This window comes from Mustela nigripes, chromosome X, assembly GCF_022355385.1.
Source record: "Mustela nigripes isolate SB6536 chromosome X, MUSNIG.SB6536, whole genome shotgun sequence".
NCBI classification, from domain to species: domain Eukaryota; kingdom Metazoa; phylum Chordata; class Mammalia; order Carnivora; family Mustelidae; genus Mustela; species Mustela nigripes.
The window spans coordinates 45,505,384-45,522,807 of record NC_081575.1 but is presented as its reverse complement, the minus strand read 5'-3'; the positions used below and the strand labels follow the sequence as shown (position 1 = coordinate 45,522,807).

Genomic DNA, 17,424 nt, shown 5'->3' with positions numbered 1-17,424 from the left:
CACAACTCTCTGGCTTACTCGAAACACCATTCTAACCTAAATCAGGCATAAACAAAAAAGGTTTATTCAGCATTCATTCAACAATGATTCTCAAGTATCTGTGCTGGGCTCTCAGCCTCAAGTGCACGTTGGAATCATCTGGAGAGTGGTTAACAATCCCGGGCAGTTTCCTATACCAATCACGTCAAAATCTCAGGGGTGGGGCCCAGGCATCGGTATTTTTAAGGCTTCCTGGACAAAAACCACGAACAGCCACGATCAAGAAAGCTTGGCACTGAACTAGTACATGGATCTGCTAAGTGGCCCAGAATCTTGGTTTCCTTGTTTGTAAAATGAGCATAATAACTCCTACCCTGCTTACTTACAAAGTATGAGAAAGTGCTTTTTAGACTTCAAAAAGTAACCAAAAAACCAACTTTTAAAATAATATATTAGTGGTAGGGTCAAGTATTGGGTATATGGGTGTTTACTGTTAAATTCTTAAAACTTTGTTTGAAAAATATTTTTTATTTAAAAAACCAGGTTTTGTTTTGTTTTAAACAGGTGATTGGATTAAATTGTTGCCAAGAACATCCTAACAGACCCCTCTCTCACCACCAAAGAGTGGTAAGATTTGTCCTATTCAGGACAAATCCCATGTCTCCACATGAACATCAATTAACACTGCCAGGTCCCATGGGAGTTCTAAGACAGGTGTGTTTTCAGAGTGTTACTGTAAGATTCCTTTTTTTAATTTAAATTTTATTTTTAAAGTGATCTCTATACCCAACATGGGACTCGAACTCACAACCCCAATATCAAGAGTCACAAGCTCTACTGACTGAGCCAGCCAGGCACGAGTGTAAGTTTCTATTTAAGCAGTAACAGCATAATTTCCCTGTATACCTGGTCCTCCTCAGGCGTGGGAGGAAGGGGCTTTTTTGTCTTTCTGTGCGAACTCCCAGGTTTTAAGCCTGCAAAGTAAGAAACCAGTATTGATATAGAATGCATCTTAGGAAAGGGCCAGGGACAGATTTGCTCAGGGACTTAGCTTTTGTACACAGTTACTTTAAGACAGTTCGGAGAAGTCTGAGGGGGTACAGCCTTGTGCCAAGTCACATGGTTTGGAGAGCAGAGCTCCAGTGGTATTTGCGCGCCGACTAATCCCCTTCCCCAGGCCCCTCTGTGCATTGGCCAACCCTTTAAAGAGTGACGGATAGAATCCAAAGAGACAGAAATTTATCTTGATCGTATCTCTTACTTCCATTCCGGTTCTCCAGAATTTGGCAGCCCATCGCATTTTTGGCTGTCTGAGAGCAGCAGAGATACTGCCCATCTATCCAGAAGCAAGGGTGGTATTTCTGTACCAGGTCGCTATTGTACCGGATTACTGTAAGAGGGAGAAAAGAGAGAAAGAGATCACATCTGATGTTCTGAAGAATTCACCATTTGCATGTTTTCCTCTTTGACAAAGTGTAGTGGTGAGCTTCAAATAACTCTCCCTTCCTCCCCCACCCTGAAGGAAAGCAGACGACAAACCAGTTAGCTCACATCCCTGGCCCTGGAAAGTTCGTATGCAGTTCTCTGCAGTGGGCTGTCATGATGACTGTCTCCTGACTACCAAGATAAGAATATCTGATGTCTCCAGAGCCCAAGAGAAAAACAGACACACACACACACACACACACACACACACACACAGAGTCTGTTTTCCCAGTAAGCATTTCAATCCTCTTGTAAGGCAAAGTGTGGATGACGGTGTTCTTTTCCAGATACAGGAAACAATGTGCCCAAGCCAAACTCTTACTCCAGTTCTTAGCATACCAGTGTTCCAGCCACCTGAGTGATCTTTTATTTTATTTAAGATTTTATTTATTTATTTGACAGACAGAGACAGGGAACACAAGAAAGGGGAGCAGCAGGCAGAGGGAGAAGCAGGCTCCCAGCTGAGCAGGGAGCCAGACATAGGACTCTATCCCAGGACTCTGGGATCAAGACTGAGCCACGCAGGCGTCCCCTAAGTGATCTTTTAGAGATATTTGCTTTAGTGAGAATGTCTGCATCAGGCTTTCGGTGTTCAGAGAATAGTCAACAGAATGGAACTCAGGAGCAAATGAAGTGATTCTTCCTGGTTCCATTCTTCCTAGGGCCACTGAAGTGGCCTGAGCTCATTGTGGGAGACAAACACAGCACCTCCATTTCCTTCACAGAGTCATGAGGCTCAAAAGAGGTCCCAGAAGCCAGTCCTTTGTAAAGAATACAATGGTTTGCAGATAGGAGGAATTGGCATCACTTTTTTTAATACTGTGGTATCTCTAGGATCTTAGCATGAAGTCAATTGGTCAAGTCCTCCTGGGATCATGTTGTCAGATAACAGAGAAGCAAAGACAACTGAAATAATTGACAACAGCTAGCATTAGGACAAAAAGACCTTAAATGGTCTAAGAAAATGCACATCTGAGGGGCACCTGGGTGGCTCAACCGCTTAAGGCATGTGCCTTCAGCTCAGGTCATGATCCCGGGGTCCTGGGGTTGGGCTCCCTGCTCAGTTAGGAGTGTGCTTCTCCCTCTCTCCCTGTCCCTCCCTGCCATGCTCTTTCTCTCTCTCAAATAAAAAAAAATAAAAAAATCTTAAAAAAATACAATGTGTACATTTGAGGACCTACACATTTCAGTGTTTACTGCTAAGAGGAAGTCCACATAACTTCTTTAAAACATTAAAAAACAAGTAAAAACTTTCCTCTATAGAGAACAACTCAAGTTCTTAAGAGCTTGCTAGTTAAGACTTAAGACTTTGGGGGAAGCCTAGAAGCTTCTGATGGCCCAAGCGCATTTTACAGGCAAATGAACAAACGTGCTGGTTTTTTTTTTTTTAAGTGCTATTTTAATGCTTTTCTAAGAGCATTTGAAGACTTCTAACCATCAGTCCCAGTCCATCCTCACCCCTTACTTTCTCAGCACTCCCTTTCACCATAGTACCAAGCACAGTGTGGTGGGAGCTATTCAGATAAGGAGTTGCATTGTCTGTAGAGAATTTTATTTTATTTAATTTTTTAAAATACTTTAAAGATTTTTATTTATTTATTTGAGAGAGAGAGAGAGAGCGAGAGAGCATGGGGGGGTGCAGAGGAAGAGGGAGAAGCAGACTCCCTGCTGAGCAGAAAGCCCCACAATGAGAGGCTCCACATGGGGGCTGGATCCCAGATCCCAGGATCCTGAGATCATGACCTGAACTGAAGGCAGAGGTTTAACCGATTAAGCCACCCAGGCACCCATCTATAGAGGATTTTAAAACAATAATAAAACCAACCCAAAGTCTTTCTTTTATTATTACCAGCCACTGGCAATTCTGAACCATGTTCCAGATATCAACCGAACTGATTGCTCTATTTCCACTCTCTGCCCACCCTCCCCCCACCATTATTCTTCACTCAGGGATTTGAAGACCCTCTGGTCAGGCCTAGACGTTGGTAGACCTGTAAAGAATTGTTTCTCTCTCTCTCTCTCTTTTTTTGGGGGGTTGTATATAAGAATTTCTTTTTTTTTTAATTAACATATAATGTAATGTTTGTTTCAGGGGTACAGGTCTGTGAATCATCAGTAATACACAATTCACAGCACTCACTATAGCACATACCCTGCCCAAGGTCCATTACCCAGGCACCCCAAACCTCCCAGCCATCTCCCCTCTAGCAACCCTCAGTTTGTTTCCTGAGATTAAGAGTGTCTTATGGTTTGTCTCCCTCTCTGGTTTCCTCTTGTTTCATTTTTCCCTTCTCTCCCCTATGATCCTCTGTCTCATTTCTCAAATTCCTCATATCAGTGAGATCATAGGATAATTGTCTTCTCTGATTGACTTATTCTGCTTACCATTAATACCCTCTAGTTCCAACCACATTGTTGCAAATGGCAAGATTTCATTTTTTTGTTTTTGATCTGCCAAGAATTCCTCATCAACCCCTGGCTACTCTGATAAACTAAGGTATGCGAATAAGCTAATGAGGGCACATAATGCTTTCTGCCCTCTCTACTTCCAGCAGATCATAAGGAGCTCACCCTATGTTCCCAAATACTGTCTGCCTCTTAAGAGGTCCCTTGAAGATGACACCTTTTCCTTTTGTTGCCCAATCCAAAGCTGGTATTTCTAGCTACTTAGGTGAGAATTGCCAAAGTAGAGTGTTTGTCATGGACTGTGTCCCTCCCACCCCCGAAATTCATATGATAAAGCCCCTCAATGTCATGGTACTAGGAGATGGAGATTTCGGGAGGTACTTAGGTCATAAGAGCAGAGTCCTCATGATGGAAATAGTGCCCTTATAAGAAGAGACTTGAGAGAGATTCTCTCTCTCTGGCATATGAGAAAGTAGCCATTCTGCAAGCCAGGCAGATAGTTCTCACCAGAAACCAAACCCACTGGCACACCGAACTTGGACTCCCAGCTTCCAGAACTGTGATAAATCAATATTTGTTGTTTAAGCCACTTGGTCTATGGTATTTTTTTTATTAACAACCCAAGCTGACCACCACTGTGTCCAAGTGAGAGCGCCAGGAAAGACTACTGCACTGATGCAGAGGGCCAGTCCTGTCTGGGAATATTAATGGTTGGTGCACATATCCTAAGTACTTGATGGGCTGAAACCTTGCTTCAGGCATGCACGAAGTAGTCCTCCCTATACTGGTTGTTGGAGTTTTGCCAACGCCCCTCTTTCATTATTGGTGAGCTCACGCCCTTTGCTTATTTTTGATATTACAATTTGGAGAGCATCTATTAAGCTTGACCAAAGAAAGATTTTAGAGCAAATGTAGACACCTATCTGCGGTGCTATACCATTAAAAGTGTGCACTGCTGTGTTCAAGGAAATGGAAGAAGAGAGTGCATGGCTACGTCCTCAGGGATGCAACCTCTGCATGGAAGGTGCCACTGAAAAAAGATGGCAGCTGGATATGGGGCACCTGAAGCCCTACTTTTATTTTTTTATTTTTATTTAAAGATTTTTTTTTAAAGATTTTATTTATTTGACACAGAGAGAAAGAGCACAAGCAGAGGGAGCAGAAGGCAGAGGGAGAGGGAGAAGCAGACTTCCTGCTGAGCAGAGAGCCTGAGGCAGGACCTGATCCCAAACTCCTGGGATCATGACCTGAGCCCAACATAGCCACTTAACCGACCGAACCACCCAGGCATCCTGAGGCTCAGATCCAGGACTGGGGAAGTTTCCCTCATGTACTTTCATAGCTAATACCCCTGCAGACGTAGCCAGTACCCTGATGAAGTCTCCTTCTCATGTTAGTGATTTGTAGTTGGTGCATTTCATCCTACAGTAGGAAAACTCAACCCCGGAGTAGGATTTTATGCTGGCTAGATTAGTTCATGACTGGCATTGCCAGCACCTGGGGACATTCTGGTGTTGTTAGAACTTGCACCTAAATCTCCTAGCAACTGTGGTATTTGTTGCAAGGTCCTTCCTTTTTGGGTCATGTTGTTGGCCCAGGCAGGCTCAACAAGACACACACCCAGGTCTAGAACAACTGGAAATGAAATGCCTTCCGTCAAATGCAAGAGAGAGAAGGCGACATTGCACTGTAACCCACACTAACCATCCACACTCATAACCCAGTTGAAAGGGTGGTGTTTTCTGTTTGTTTTGGCTTTATTTTTACTGTTGTAAGTTTACCTGCCCAGTGAACTTTAATAATAGTGTATAACCAGAATGATAGGTTTGCCATTTGAGTCAGTAAACCAAGTTTACAAGCTGAATATTCTTATCCTCTGTCATTGCTCATACCTTGAATGTAGAGGGCACTCTAGAAGTATTTGTTAGGCTAATCTATGACTGGTTTTGAAATTCGTCGTTTAAGTGTAAAGGAGTTACTAACTTGCACATGTTACATTTTTTTTTTCTTTTCTGGTTCTCCCTCAGTATGTCCCATCATCCCCTATCTCCAAACTAAATCCTAGCTGTCCATCAACATGGAGCCCAACTACCCATGGTGGTTGTTTACCCTTACAGAAATATCTGTTGATACAACAGATATGCTCCCTTTCTGTATGCAAGGCACTGTATGACACACTGTGAAGAAAATCAAGGAAGTGCAAATATACAGGCCCTCTGTGTACTCGTTTTGTACCCCTAGGGCTAAAGCAGGCCTCTTACTTTAAAACATGCCAAGAATTGGACTTCGTGGCACAAGATAGCACCAATTTGCAATCTCAACATGGCCTTCCTCTAGAATATCTTGCAGCCAACTACAGGTGTACTTTCTGGACTTGAGAACACCCAAGCAGCATGACCTAGGCAATAAGCTTAGGTTCTGGAGTCCTACAGACAAAGGGATGTGGTGAAGACCCAGGCTTCACCTCTCTGCAAGTCTCTGAGTGTGACCATGAGCAGGTTACTGAACCTCTCTGAACCTCAGTTCCCTCATCTGTAAATAGGGGAATGATACATACTTCATAGGCTTATTGTGAGGATTAAAAGCTAGTATACTTGAAACAGTGGGCACTGAGCCTGGAACATATTAAGTGAGTAATTAGTAATTACTATACGATTGTCTTGAACTCAAGGTAGCTGTGGGAATTCAATGAGATAATAAATGTAAGATATCTAGCTCAGTGTCTGGCATGTAGCAAGGATTCAATAAATGACCCCTTTCTTCCTTTCTCCTCTCCTCTTTCAGCTCGAAAGATTTGGTGATGTTTATTTTGGCCAATCAGACTTGCATTCAAGGGAGTGAATAAGGGTGGTACAGTGAACCACTGAATATCAGAATCTAAATGTTAAGACAAAGGGCTGTCGTGCAATAACCCAACCATGCTGTTATCAGTCTGCCATCCTTCCTGTTTCTCTAGGCAGCCTTTCCTGATGTCAACTCAACCAGTTAATCTCTCAGTCACTTGACATGTGGCTATATATACACACAAATATGTCTGCATGCATCCTGTGCTGCAAGCCTTTAGAGTCAAGTTTATCTCAGCACAGTGTATGGGCTATGTCAAGTGCTGAAACTGTGTTCAAGTTTAAGTCCTCACAAAGCAAGGAACATGAACATGTTCCTTAGAAAATATTTAGCCACAGTGAAGAGATATACAGTACTTTCCTGTACAGTGTTTTACAGTTTTCTACGACTTTCACACACATTACTTCATTGGATCATTCGGACAACCTTGGAGGTAGGTATGGCAGACATTGTTATGATTTCTCTTTCAGAAGAAGAAATGATGCCTTGGAAGAAGCTCCTTGGCCTACTTTCCAGAGGTCACCCAGTTTATTTGTGGTGGGAGAGGGCTTGGAAGGATATTCCCCACTGTAACTTCAAGCATTTTTATGATAATCTAATCACCGGAACTAGGTATTTTATATTTAGGACTTGAAATATTGCAATGACCATTGAATGACACACCACACCACCCTCAAAATTGGTGTAAAGTGTGGGACTGTTTTATAGATAGAGAAATAGAGGTGCCTACAATTGTAGAATTGCACTAGAGAGATAGTGGTAGAACTGGGTTGAAACCCTAAGTCTAGCACATTATATTTTATTCATAAAAGGGAATATGAAACTCAATTGTATCACTAATAATGGAGAAAATGCATTCTACCATCCTTGCTCTCTGTCATCCTCCTTCCCCTTCCCTCCTCTCTTTCCTTCCTTCCCTTCTGCCTCTTCTCTTTCTCCTTTCTCTCACCTCCCTTTTTCCATCCATTCTTCTTTTCCCTCTCCTTCTCCCTCCATCCGTGTCTCTTTCTCCTTCCTCTCTTCTTTTTCTCCCTCCCCACTTTATTCCCTTCTTTCTATGGAAACTAGTTTCTTTTCCAAGTAGTTCTCACCATTTTTGAGCTGGTGAATCCAACGCTTCCGCAGTTCTTCAGTTGGGGAGAAGACATAAAGAGGCCCTTCATCATACACAACCTGAATGAAGCAATGGACACACAGACTTCAGCAGTTAGGATTCAGAAGAAAGAAGAAAGTCTTTGAAGGAACTAATCTTAAGCTACAGTTTTGTATATCCATAGTGGAAAACAAAGAAAGGTAGGGTCTTATGTCAGTATCCAGGGTTGTAGGATTTAGAAATTCTTAGCTTTTTAAATAGTCCCAGATCCTCATGACTTATGTTTCAGTTTGTGTGTAAACTTAGTTCATAATATTTCCCCCAGCCTTGGTGGAGACAGGATTTGTGTTTATTCAACAAAGAATATTTTATGATCTTATTAAAACTTGAGTTTGTATAGAAGAGAAATGGAAGTAATGATTTGTATAACTTAAGTCTTGTTTGGTAGATGAGGGTTATTCACTTGGATAGTATGAAGCAAAATTTTAACTTATGGCAATTTTTTCTCCTACTGCCTAGTGGCCTCCCCTTGCCAAAACAAACCAAGTTTGAAACCACAAAAGAGTAAAGTATATATCTACTTCAAAAAGAGAAAAATATATATTAAGCATTGCCTTCAGATCAAACAGGCAGTAATTTTTTGAACATTTCACATGTACAAGGCATTGTGTTAGGCGTTCTGGAGGTTCATGAAACATGTGGTTCTAATCCTCACAGACTCAACAGACATTACGTACTGGATTCTGAAATCAAATGTAAATTAATTTGAATTATCTGGTATTTGGCATTACCCACTAGCCCAACCAAACAACATCTTGTTGAAAGACGGTAGTAAAAACTATGTCTAAAACACTCCTCCTTCACAGGTTTTGTCGACTTTGATATAGTCAGGGACATGAACAAGATCCTTGCACATTTTTCTCTTTGGTTCTTAATCTAGCTGTGCTCATAAATCCATGACAGAAAGCCCCCTCCCCTGAGACTTTCCACTTCCTTTTCTGGCTTTCACTGTTTGCAGAGGCTGCTATGTTCACAACATGTGACCTACAGAGTTTTTAGGACACAAGCAAACCAAATTGTAGATTGAATATGAAGCTTTACTCTCCTTCATGGGTTACAGTGCATCTCTGAAACAGATGTCTATGTGGCTATTCAGTTACTTCAGACTAGAATAGAATTTAGGTTTATGTGTAATGTAATGAGCCTTCCCCATACCGAACTTCCTAATAACTACTCCTTCCCTCTCCTTTTCTGTCTTTTCAACCCACATGACCACCACTAGACAGATAGGCAGAACCAGAAGGAAGTGAAATGCTCACCCAACAAACAAAGCATCTTTCTCAATGCAGTTACCATAGACAAGACACACTATAATAGAATTACTGCCATTATGGATTCTCTTTGAGGTGTAGGGACTAAAAGGTACCATGTTAAATAGGGAAAAAAGAAAAGAAAACAGTCTTAGCCCATGTCAGTCTCATTTCTCTCTTCAGCTTCCTTGTCCACCTCAAATTCTGTTCACTGGGACCTAGTATTCTTCACTGTGCCCTGCACCCCAACCCTAATTATTACATTACAGGTACCTTTGAGAGCTGGTGAGAGAAAACACTTTACCTGGAATGGGTAAGGGAACCTTTCAATGATTGAAATCTGCTCCATTTCACTGGACTCTTCACCCCTTCTCTGCAATGAAAGATGAAAGCATATGCCACTGTAGAAAACAGTGTGGAAATTCCTCAAAAAGTTACAAATAGAGCTACCTTATGGCCCAGAAATTTCACTATAGGTACTTACCCGAAGAATACAAAAACACGAATTCAAAGGGATATGTGCACCCCAGCGTTTACAGGAGCATTACTTACAAGAGCCGAGATATGGAAGCAGCCCAGATGTCCATAAATTAATGAAAGTATAACGAAAATGTGATATATTTATACAATGGAATGTTATTCAGCCATTAAAAAGAATGAAATCTTGCCATTTGCAACAACATGGATGGAGCTAGAGAATATAATGCTACATGAAATAAGTCAGAAAAACACAAATACCATATGATTTCACTCGTATGTGGAATGTAAGAAACAAATCAAACAAGCAAAGGAAAAAATGAGAGAGTCAAGGCAAGAAACAGATTTTTGAGTATAGAGAACAATCTGATGTTTACCAGAGGGGAGGTGGGTGAGTGGGTTAAATAGGTGATGGGGATTAAGGAGTGCATTTGTGATGATCACAGGAAGATGTATGGAACTGTTGAATTACTATATTGTACACCTGAAACCAATATAGCACTGCACGTTAACAAACTAGAATTAAAATAAAAACTTAAAAAAGAAAGCATAGTTATTGGTTGATGCATTGTTCTTTTTTGGTTTTCCTTGGGTATTGGGAGTCCTCTGTAGTCGCTCCAGAAGAATTTCCTGCCTAGACAATGCTAATTATTAGAGATTGCTTTCTTTAACCCAGTAGGGACACATGTCCATAAGATCCAGCACATACGTGTTCAAAAAAAAACCTCAGGCATCTCAAACTATCGAGGAAAGGGAGGTTACCACTACTTCTGTTGTGTGTGTGTGTTGGGGGGGCTATTTCACACCATACATGAAAGTAAATTCAAAAGCTTAATGGATGGATTCAAAGCTTAATATAAAAATGGGACAATGAGTGGACAGAGAAAAGAAATAAATGACTATATATAATTTTATGGGAGACAAGACTTCCCACTATAATGCTAAAGGTTAGACTCATTAAGAAAAGATGAACTAATTTGATGACATAGATTTTAAAACCCAGAATGGTAAAAATGAACAATTAAAAAACACCATAAACAAAGTTCAAAGATAAATGAAAAACTAGGGAAAATATTTTCAACATGTATTATAATTAAGGATTGATTCTTTTAATATATCAAGATCTCTTTTTTTAAGATTTTATTTATTTATTTATTTGACAGACAGAGATCACAAGTAGGCAAAGAGGTAGGCAGAGAGAGAGGAGGAAACAGGTCCCCTGCTAAGCAGAGAGAGCCCAATGCGGGGCTTTATCCCAGGACCCTGAGACCATGACCAGAGCCAAAGGCAGAAGCTTTAACCCACTGAGCCACCCAGGCGCCCCTATATCAAGATCTCTTAAAAAGTACTAGCAATAAGGTAAACATTTCAGTGGAAAAATGGCAAAAAATGAACAGGCAATTCACAAATGGAAAAACATAAATGAACTGTAAAACATATAAACAAACGTTCAACCTTATGAGTAACCAAATATTGAAAAATAAGTCAGCAATGAAATATCACTTTTCTTGGCTGTCAAATTAACAAACATATAAAATATCTGGTAATGGAAAGAATGTAGAGAAATAGAGATACTCTCATGTATAGCTTGTAGAAGTGTATAAAATTTAAATCACACTGCTAGAAAATAAAATTGAATAAAAAGATAAACATAACCAAATTGTGCAGATTTAATAAAGAGAAGAACAATATTTTACTTCTAGGAAGTTATTATAAGGTAAAGAATAGCAAAAGTTCGTAAAGATGTATGCAAGGATGTTCTCAGTGTGGTTATAATATCAAGTTGGAACAACTTAAATATGTAATAGTAAGAGATTGGTTAAACAAATTGCAGTATATTCATAATAGAGAATACCACACAGCCATTAAAATCACATTATTAAAGATTATTTATTGTCATGGGAAACATTTCCATATATTGTTAAATTGAAAAAGTACATTACAAATCAAGATGTGTAGTATGATTCTAAGTTTTAAATACCTAAGTACATAGGGGCACCTGGCACACTCAGTAGGAAGAGCATGTGACTCTTGATCTCAGGGTCCCGAGTTTGAGCCCTACATTGGGTGTAAAAATACTTAAATAACATTTTTAAAATATTTATTTATTTATTTTAGATGAGAGAGAGAGTGGAAGAGAGGGTGCGAGTGGGGGGAGGGGCAGAGGGAGAGAATCTTTAAGCAGCAGACTCCCGCCTGGGCCTGGAGTCCATCACAGGGCTGGATCCCAGGACCCTTGAGATCACGACAGGAGCCAAAACAAAGAGTTGGATGCTTAACCAACTGAGTCACCCAGGTGTCCCCTAAGTAAATAAACTTTACAAAAATAAATACATAATATACATATTAGTGTGAACATATGTGTTGCAAGTGGAGAAAAACAACTGTAAGTCTGTATACCAACATACATTAGTCATTTCTTTTTTTTTTAAAGATTTTATTTATTTATTTGACAGACAGAGATCACAAGTAGGCAGAGAGGCAGGCAGAGAGAGAGAGAAGGAAGCAGGCTCCCTGCCAAGCAGAGAGCCCAATGCGGGACTCAATCCTAGGACCCTGAGATCATGACCTGAGCCACCCAGGCGCCCTACATTAGTCATTTCTAACTGAATAATGGGATTATGCATGATTTTATCATCTTTATTGTGCTTTTTTGTATTTTCTAGAGTTTCCAAAATAGGTACACACTACTCTTGTAATTAGGAAAAAATAATAAATGATTTTTTTTTAAATGATATTTTTAAAAGACTCAACTCGGAAATCCATAGGCATTTTGCCTTGGAGAGGCTCTGAGAAATGAGAGGAGAATCAAGAGTGAGTTGTTAAAGAATCTCATGACTCAGGGGCGCCTGGGTGGCTCAGTGGGTTAAGCCTCTGCCTTTGGCTCAGGTCGTGATCTCAGGGTCTTGGGATCGAGTCCTGCCTCGGGCTCTCTGCCTGGCAGGGAGCCTGCTTACTCCCTCTCTGCCTGCCTCTCTGCCTGCTTGCGATCTCTGTCTGCCAAATAAATGAATAAAATCTTTAAAAAAAGAAAAGAAAAGAAAATTTCACATATTGGGACTCCTGGCTGGCTCAGGCAGTGGAGCATGTGACTCTTGATCTCAGGGTTGTGAGGTGGAGCCCCACGTTGGTTGTGGAGATTCCTTTTATTTAATTATTTTATTTTTTATTTTTAAAAATAATTTTAGTTTTTTATGTTAGTCACCATACAATACAACATTAGTTTTTGTGTAGTGTTCCAAGATTCATTGTTTATGTACAACACCCAGTGCTCTATGCAATATGTGCCCTCTTTAATACCCCACCAGGCTCACCCACCCTTCTCCCCTCTCCCCTCTAAAACCCTCAGTTTGTTTCCCAGAGTCCATAGTCTCTCATGGTTTGTCTCCCCCTCCAATCCTCCCCCCCATATTTTTCCTCTCCTTCTGCTAAAGTCTGGAGATGCCTTTTTAAAAATAAAATCCTTCCAAAAAAAAAAAAGAGAGAAAATTTGATATGTCTTCGTAAAATTGGTATTAGAACTTTTCAACATTAAGTGAGTTGTTCTGCATCTGGGGGAAAAATGCTGAAACTCAGTATAACCAAGAACAGAGTGAAGAATTTTGTGAGGGAGCTTTAACACATTGCACAGCATCACAGGTTTATTTACAGAGAGTTGAAGTGTTCTAAGTTTCTCACCACCTGTTCCTGCTCTGACAACGGGCTCTACTTACTGGAATCTGTCTTTCAGGGGGAGGATTTTTTTCAGGAACCACTGTTTCAACGCAGGTGATTTTCTCAACGTCTATCGAGCCCTTCTTACTGCCTCTTCTCTGAGAAAGAGAATGAGGAAGAAAATGGAGAAAGATTAGGAGTGACTAAGCAACCAGATAATTAGATTTTGTTATCTAATCATTCAACATAGTGAAGTGACACCCACACCCTATCCATCAGGACCTGCCATTGGGGGGGGGCAAGCGGGGGGGGGGGGGGAGCAAGGACACTTCCAGATCTATTAATCTAAACTTCCTTGACTACCAGATAGAGGGCAAATACTATAGAAGAGTGGATGACTGTGTGTGCCTTTACCATAAAAAATAAATAATTTTTGAGACTTGGATTTCCTTCTCAACAATATTTAATGAATGATCACCAACTGTAAGATTCCAATGGTAAGATTCCCCCCTCCTTGCCCATGGCTTCTTAGCACCTTTGAATTTTTGCTCCAGTGTGCCTGCAGTTAGTTCTAGGCTAGGAAACATTTTTCTGAGTTTGAAATAGACCTAGGTCCCTACCCACCTCCCTCTTCCAACCAAAAAGTTATCTACCTCCTCAAGGAAGATCTAAGGCCAAATCCTAGATACTCAGGTTTCACAGCAGAGAAACTTACCCCACGTTCAAAGTCATACTCATAGTAGGAAAGTTTGTGCACAGTCAAGAGAAAGAGGCGCTTCTTGAAGTTTAAAGGCGAGGTCTTCTTTTTCTGTTGGGATCGCTTCAGAAAGATGCTCTCCAGTATCACGGCAGCCATAGCTTCTTCCTGGAGCTCACTTGTGTGCTGTTGATAAAGAAAGTTCTTGAGCACCCAGCACATAAATCCTCATCCCTCCTGGTTTCCCCTCAGCCTGGCCACTTAGTTTCAAATGGAACAGAATCGTGCAAAGCTAATGAAGAGCCTTCCTCCTACCTTCACATCCTTCTTCCACAGCCTCCATCTCGGCCAGTCTTCAGGTGTAATAGATGCGCATTGAATAGGGAGGATGGGTTCAGCGTGAGTTCATGTACACTGGTTTTTTGTATAAGATCATGGAATGCTCTGGAGTCAAAGGCCATGTACCTGTGTGCTTGGTAATGTCTGGAGGCCATTTTATACTAACCACCCTTTATTGTATGTGCAGGATCTGTGAACAGCAAAAGTCTCAGTGCAACTGTTGATTCTGATATCCCCAGAAGGGACAATGCAGGTGCTAGAATTCCACTGAGGCAGATATTGGACTTTCAGTTCCCAGTTTCCTAGACAGTGAATGCAGTTTTTCAAACAGTGTCCCACCGGGTCTGTAACCCAGGGGTCTAGTAAGAATATGGAGGCTGCACCTGCAGTTATGGACGTATACTAACTGCCGCCCAACCGATTTTGCCCATCAGCCACTGGCTGAGCTACAAAGGATACAAGCTTTGTTCTAAAACTGAAAAACAATTTTGAGGGAGGCAGTTATTGGTTGTTTTTGGTTTTGGTTTTGGTTTTGGTTTTTCCTCTCCTTTTTTTCTTAGATTGGTTCTTGTAGACATTGTCATACAGAAGTGATGTAACTGTCTTGCTCTTATGAATGCCATCTCTGATTATTTACAAAAAGTAACTTGTTTACCCTCTCTAAACTCACAATACTCTAGAAAGACTCAGTTTAGGTAACTGAAGTACAGAAGTGCAAAGAAAGTTATGAAAAATCACCACTGGCTCTTTTGATTCACGCAAAACATGCTTCTTATTAGTTATTCACTTAAAGTTTATGCACAATTGCATAGTACAAATTCCAAACCTTCCTTAGAAAGATAAAGTGAAAACATAAATACTGTCACAAAATGGGGCACTAAGTAAGTATTGAAAAAATCACCAGCTCACCTCAAATTTTGTTACATGTGGGTTTTTCTTAAGGGGGGAATAGATGGCAATTTGTAAATCTAAACTCCTTGTGCTTCTGGTGGCACCGTGGATTCTGAATAAATAAAGTCAGCATCATTTTTTACCTGCCAAGCACAGATTATTGCTCACACCAGGGAAGCAAGGGAGTGGTTTTTATCAAAGTCTGAGGCTATCTGCACCGTTATTTTGCTCTTTCCTGTGGTGTAGAAAATTCTATTACCATACTGGGGAGACATTAAAAATAGGTTAAAGGAACACCAGGGATGTTCAGAATGATCACTTTGCCACTTATTCACCATGTTGATGCAACTCTCTTCTGGTGCTGGATTCATTCAATGGTTTATAAATGATCTTTTGAGAAAAATTAGGCCAAGGAGCGTACCTCTTCCCACACCTTGCCACACAGTTCCCTGACTCCTTGGTTTAAATGGTCTCCCGCAGGAGTGACGAACTGATAAGACCGGAGGACTTTCTAATGCTCAACACCCACAGAGATTTCTGTCAAACCTGAAATTATTCAATTATTCAGAAGTAGTAGTAACCAAGTAATGATACTGTATTCTCAAGAACTGTCAACTTATAGAGATCCTTGTAACAATACCATTTTTTTTCCCACAGTGAATTCCGATTGAGTACCTCTTCACAATCAAAAAGACTCCGATTACAGAGGAAAAAATAAAGCCTTAATGAAAGTGAGTAGCATGAGCAGTAAATTGGATCAGAAGCCTCCCAACAAACTACATCCAGTTTTCTTTCTGTTAGCTGAATAAAGCATACCCATCATTTTACCTTCAGTTTTGTTGCAAGCTCTTGATGGACACATTCCCTGCTCTGTCCCAGCATCCGCTTTAGTCTTGGCCTCTGCTCTTACTTCCTATAAGATAGGTCCTTCTGGAAGCTGCCTCTGCTCTTTTTCTCTTTTAGAACAAATCCAGTTTGTACAAGAGGACGCCTTCCTCTCTTTCAAGTGTCTATTGGGTTAGGGTTCAGTGCTGGTCTAAGTATGAGGAAGTAAGCGAGTCTCTCAATAGCCATCACCCCTCAGAGCAAGGGGTGAAATGGCCTCTACGGTTAGACTATTGAGTTAAAGGATTGCCAGGATTTCCAAGGTCTGGTTGCCCCTTCTTTGACTGCTTTCCCCTTAATTCCTTGTGATCCAGTCCAGACACACAGCCTGAAAATGTGGTAGTTCCTTCTTAGCCATCACCGATCCATCCACCAATATAATGTGAAAGGAGGTGAATCTGTCTTTATGTCTTCCTGAAGGTTGGTGTGTGATGGACCCTCTGCACTGGAGGGCAGCTGCAACTTATTTGTGGAAGTTTCTAAATTTTTTTCTAACCATATCAGCAGCTGACAGTCAATTTGACCACAAAGGACGCACCGTGAGGGCTGACCCTCCACTTCACTCAGACAGTGGGGGTGGGGGTGGAAACCAGAAGTGACATGAATATTATACACACACACACACACACACACACACACACAGAGTTGTTCATATAAAGAAAGAGGAAGAAAAATAATAGAAAAACACAGAGCTCTTCATTTAAAATACAGAATTCCAGCATTAAAATGTTCTCTTTATTATACTACAAATGCAAGGATTTTCATGTAGCCACATTTGCAGCCTCCCAGCTCCCTGTGGAGCAGCAGAATTCATAAAGAGAATGCTTGTAAGAGCTCAAACATCTAACAAACTTCACTATGCCAAGGAATTGATACAAAAAGCACCTGCAGGATCAGTAAACTAAACCTTTGGTCCTATCATTTGGCCTTTGGCCCTATCATTGCTCAAGCTAAGAGAAACACTATCAGGGACAACACCAGAGCAAAATTCAGAAGACTGCACAGACTGTTTATCATTGGGAAGAGTCCTGGAGATGCTAGTTAGAAATAACCAGTCAGTCATAGTTCAGATAGCTACTTAGCCAGAATATCCAAGAAATATCATTCTCTCTTTATTTCTCCTTTAAAGCATTACTCAATTGCCCAGAGCCTATCTATTTGGTTTTCTCCCCAGGGAGTGGGAGGAAACTTGTGTTTCTTTCAGTGCAGTCTATACTCATTATTTATACTCATTATTTCATTTATTTCTCTCAACACAGAGCTGAGAAAATGAGACTCATGGAAGTTGTGTGACTTGCTCAACCTCATCCATTTATGACTCCATAGCCCTTGCTGTTTCTGTGATACCTACCTCATTGCCTCCC

General features: G+C 40.8%; 1 protein-coding gene across 1 annotated transcript in view; it reads right to left on the bottom strand.

Moving 5' to 3' along the window:
• BTK (Bruton tyrosine kinase) overlaps positions 1-14,130 on the bottom strand; it is a 23,649-nt gene extending 9,519 nt beyond the window's left edge. The window contains exons 1-6 of the mRNA XM_059385032.1: positions 13,964-14,130; positions 13,308-13,406; positions 9,422-9,490; positions 7,806-7,887; positions 1,241-1,369; positions 868-953 (exon numbers count right to left, since the gene is read on the bottom strand). Of these exons, the coding sequence (XP_059241015.1) occupies positions 868-953; positions 1,241-1,369; positions 7,806-7,887; positions 9,422-9,490; positions 13,308-13,406; positions 13,964-14,104 (606 nt within the window). The 5' untranslated portion in view covers positions 14,105-14,130. The remainder of the gene's footprint in view (positions 1-867; positions 954-1,240; positions 1,370-7,805; positions 7,888-9,421; positions 9,491-13,307; positions 13,407-13,963) is intronic.
• Positions 14,131-17,424: the final 3,294 nt, after the last annotated feature.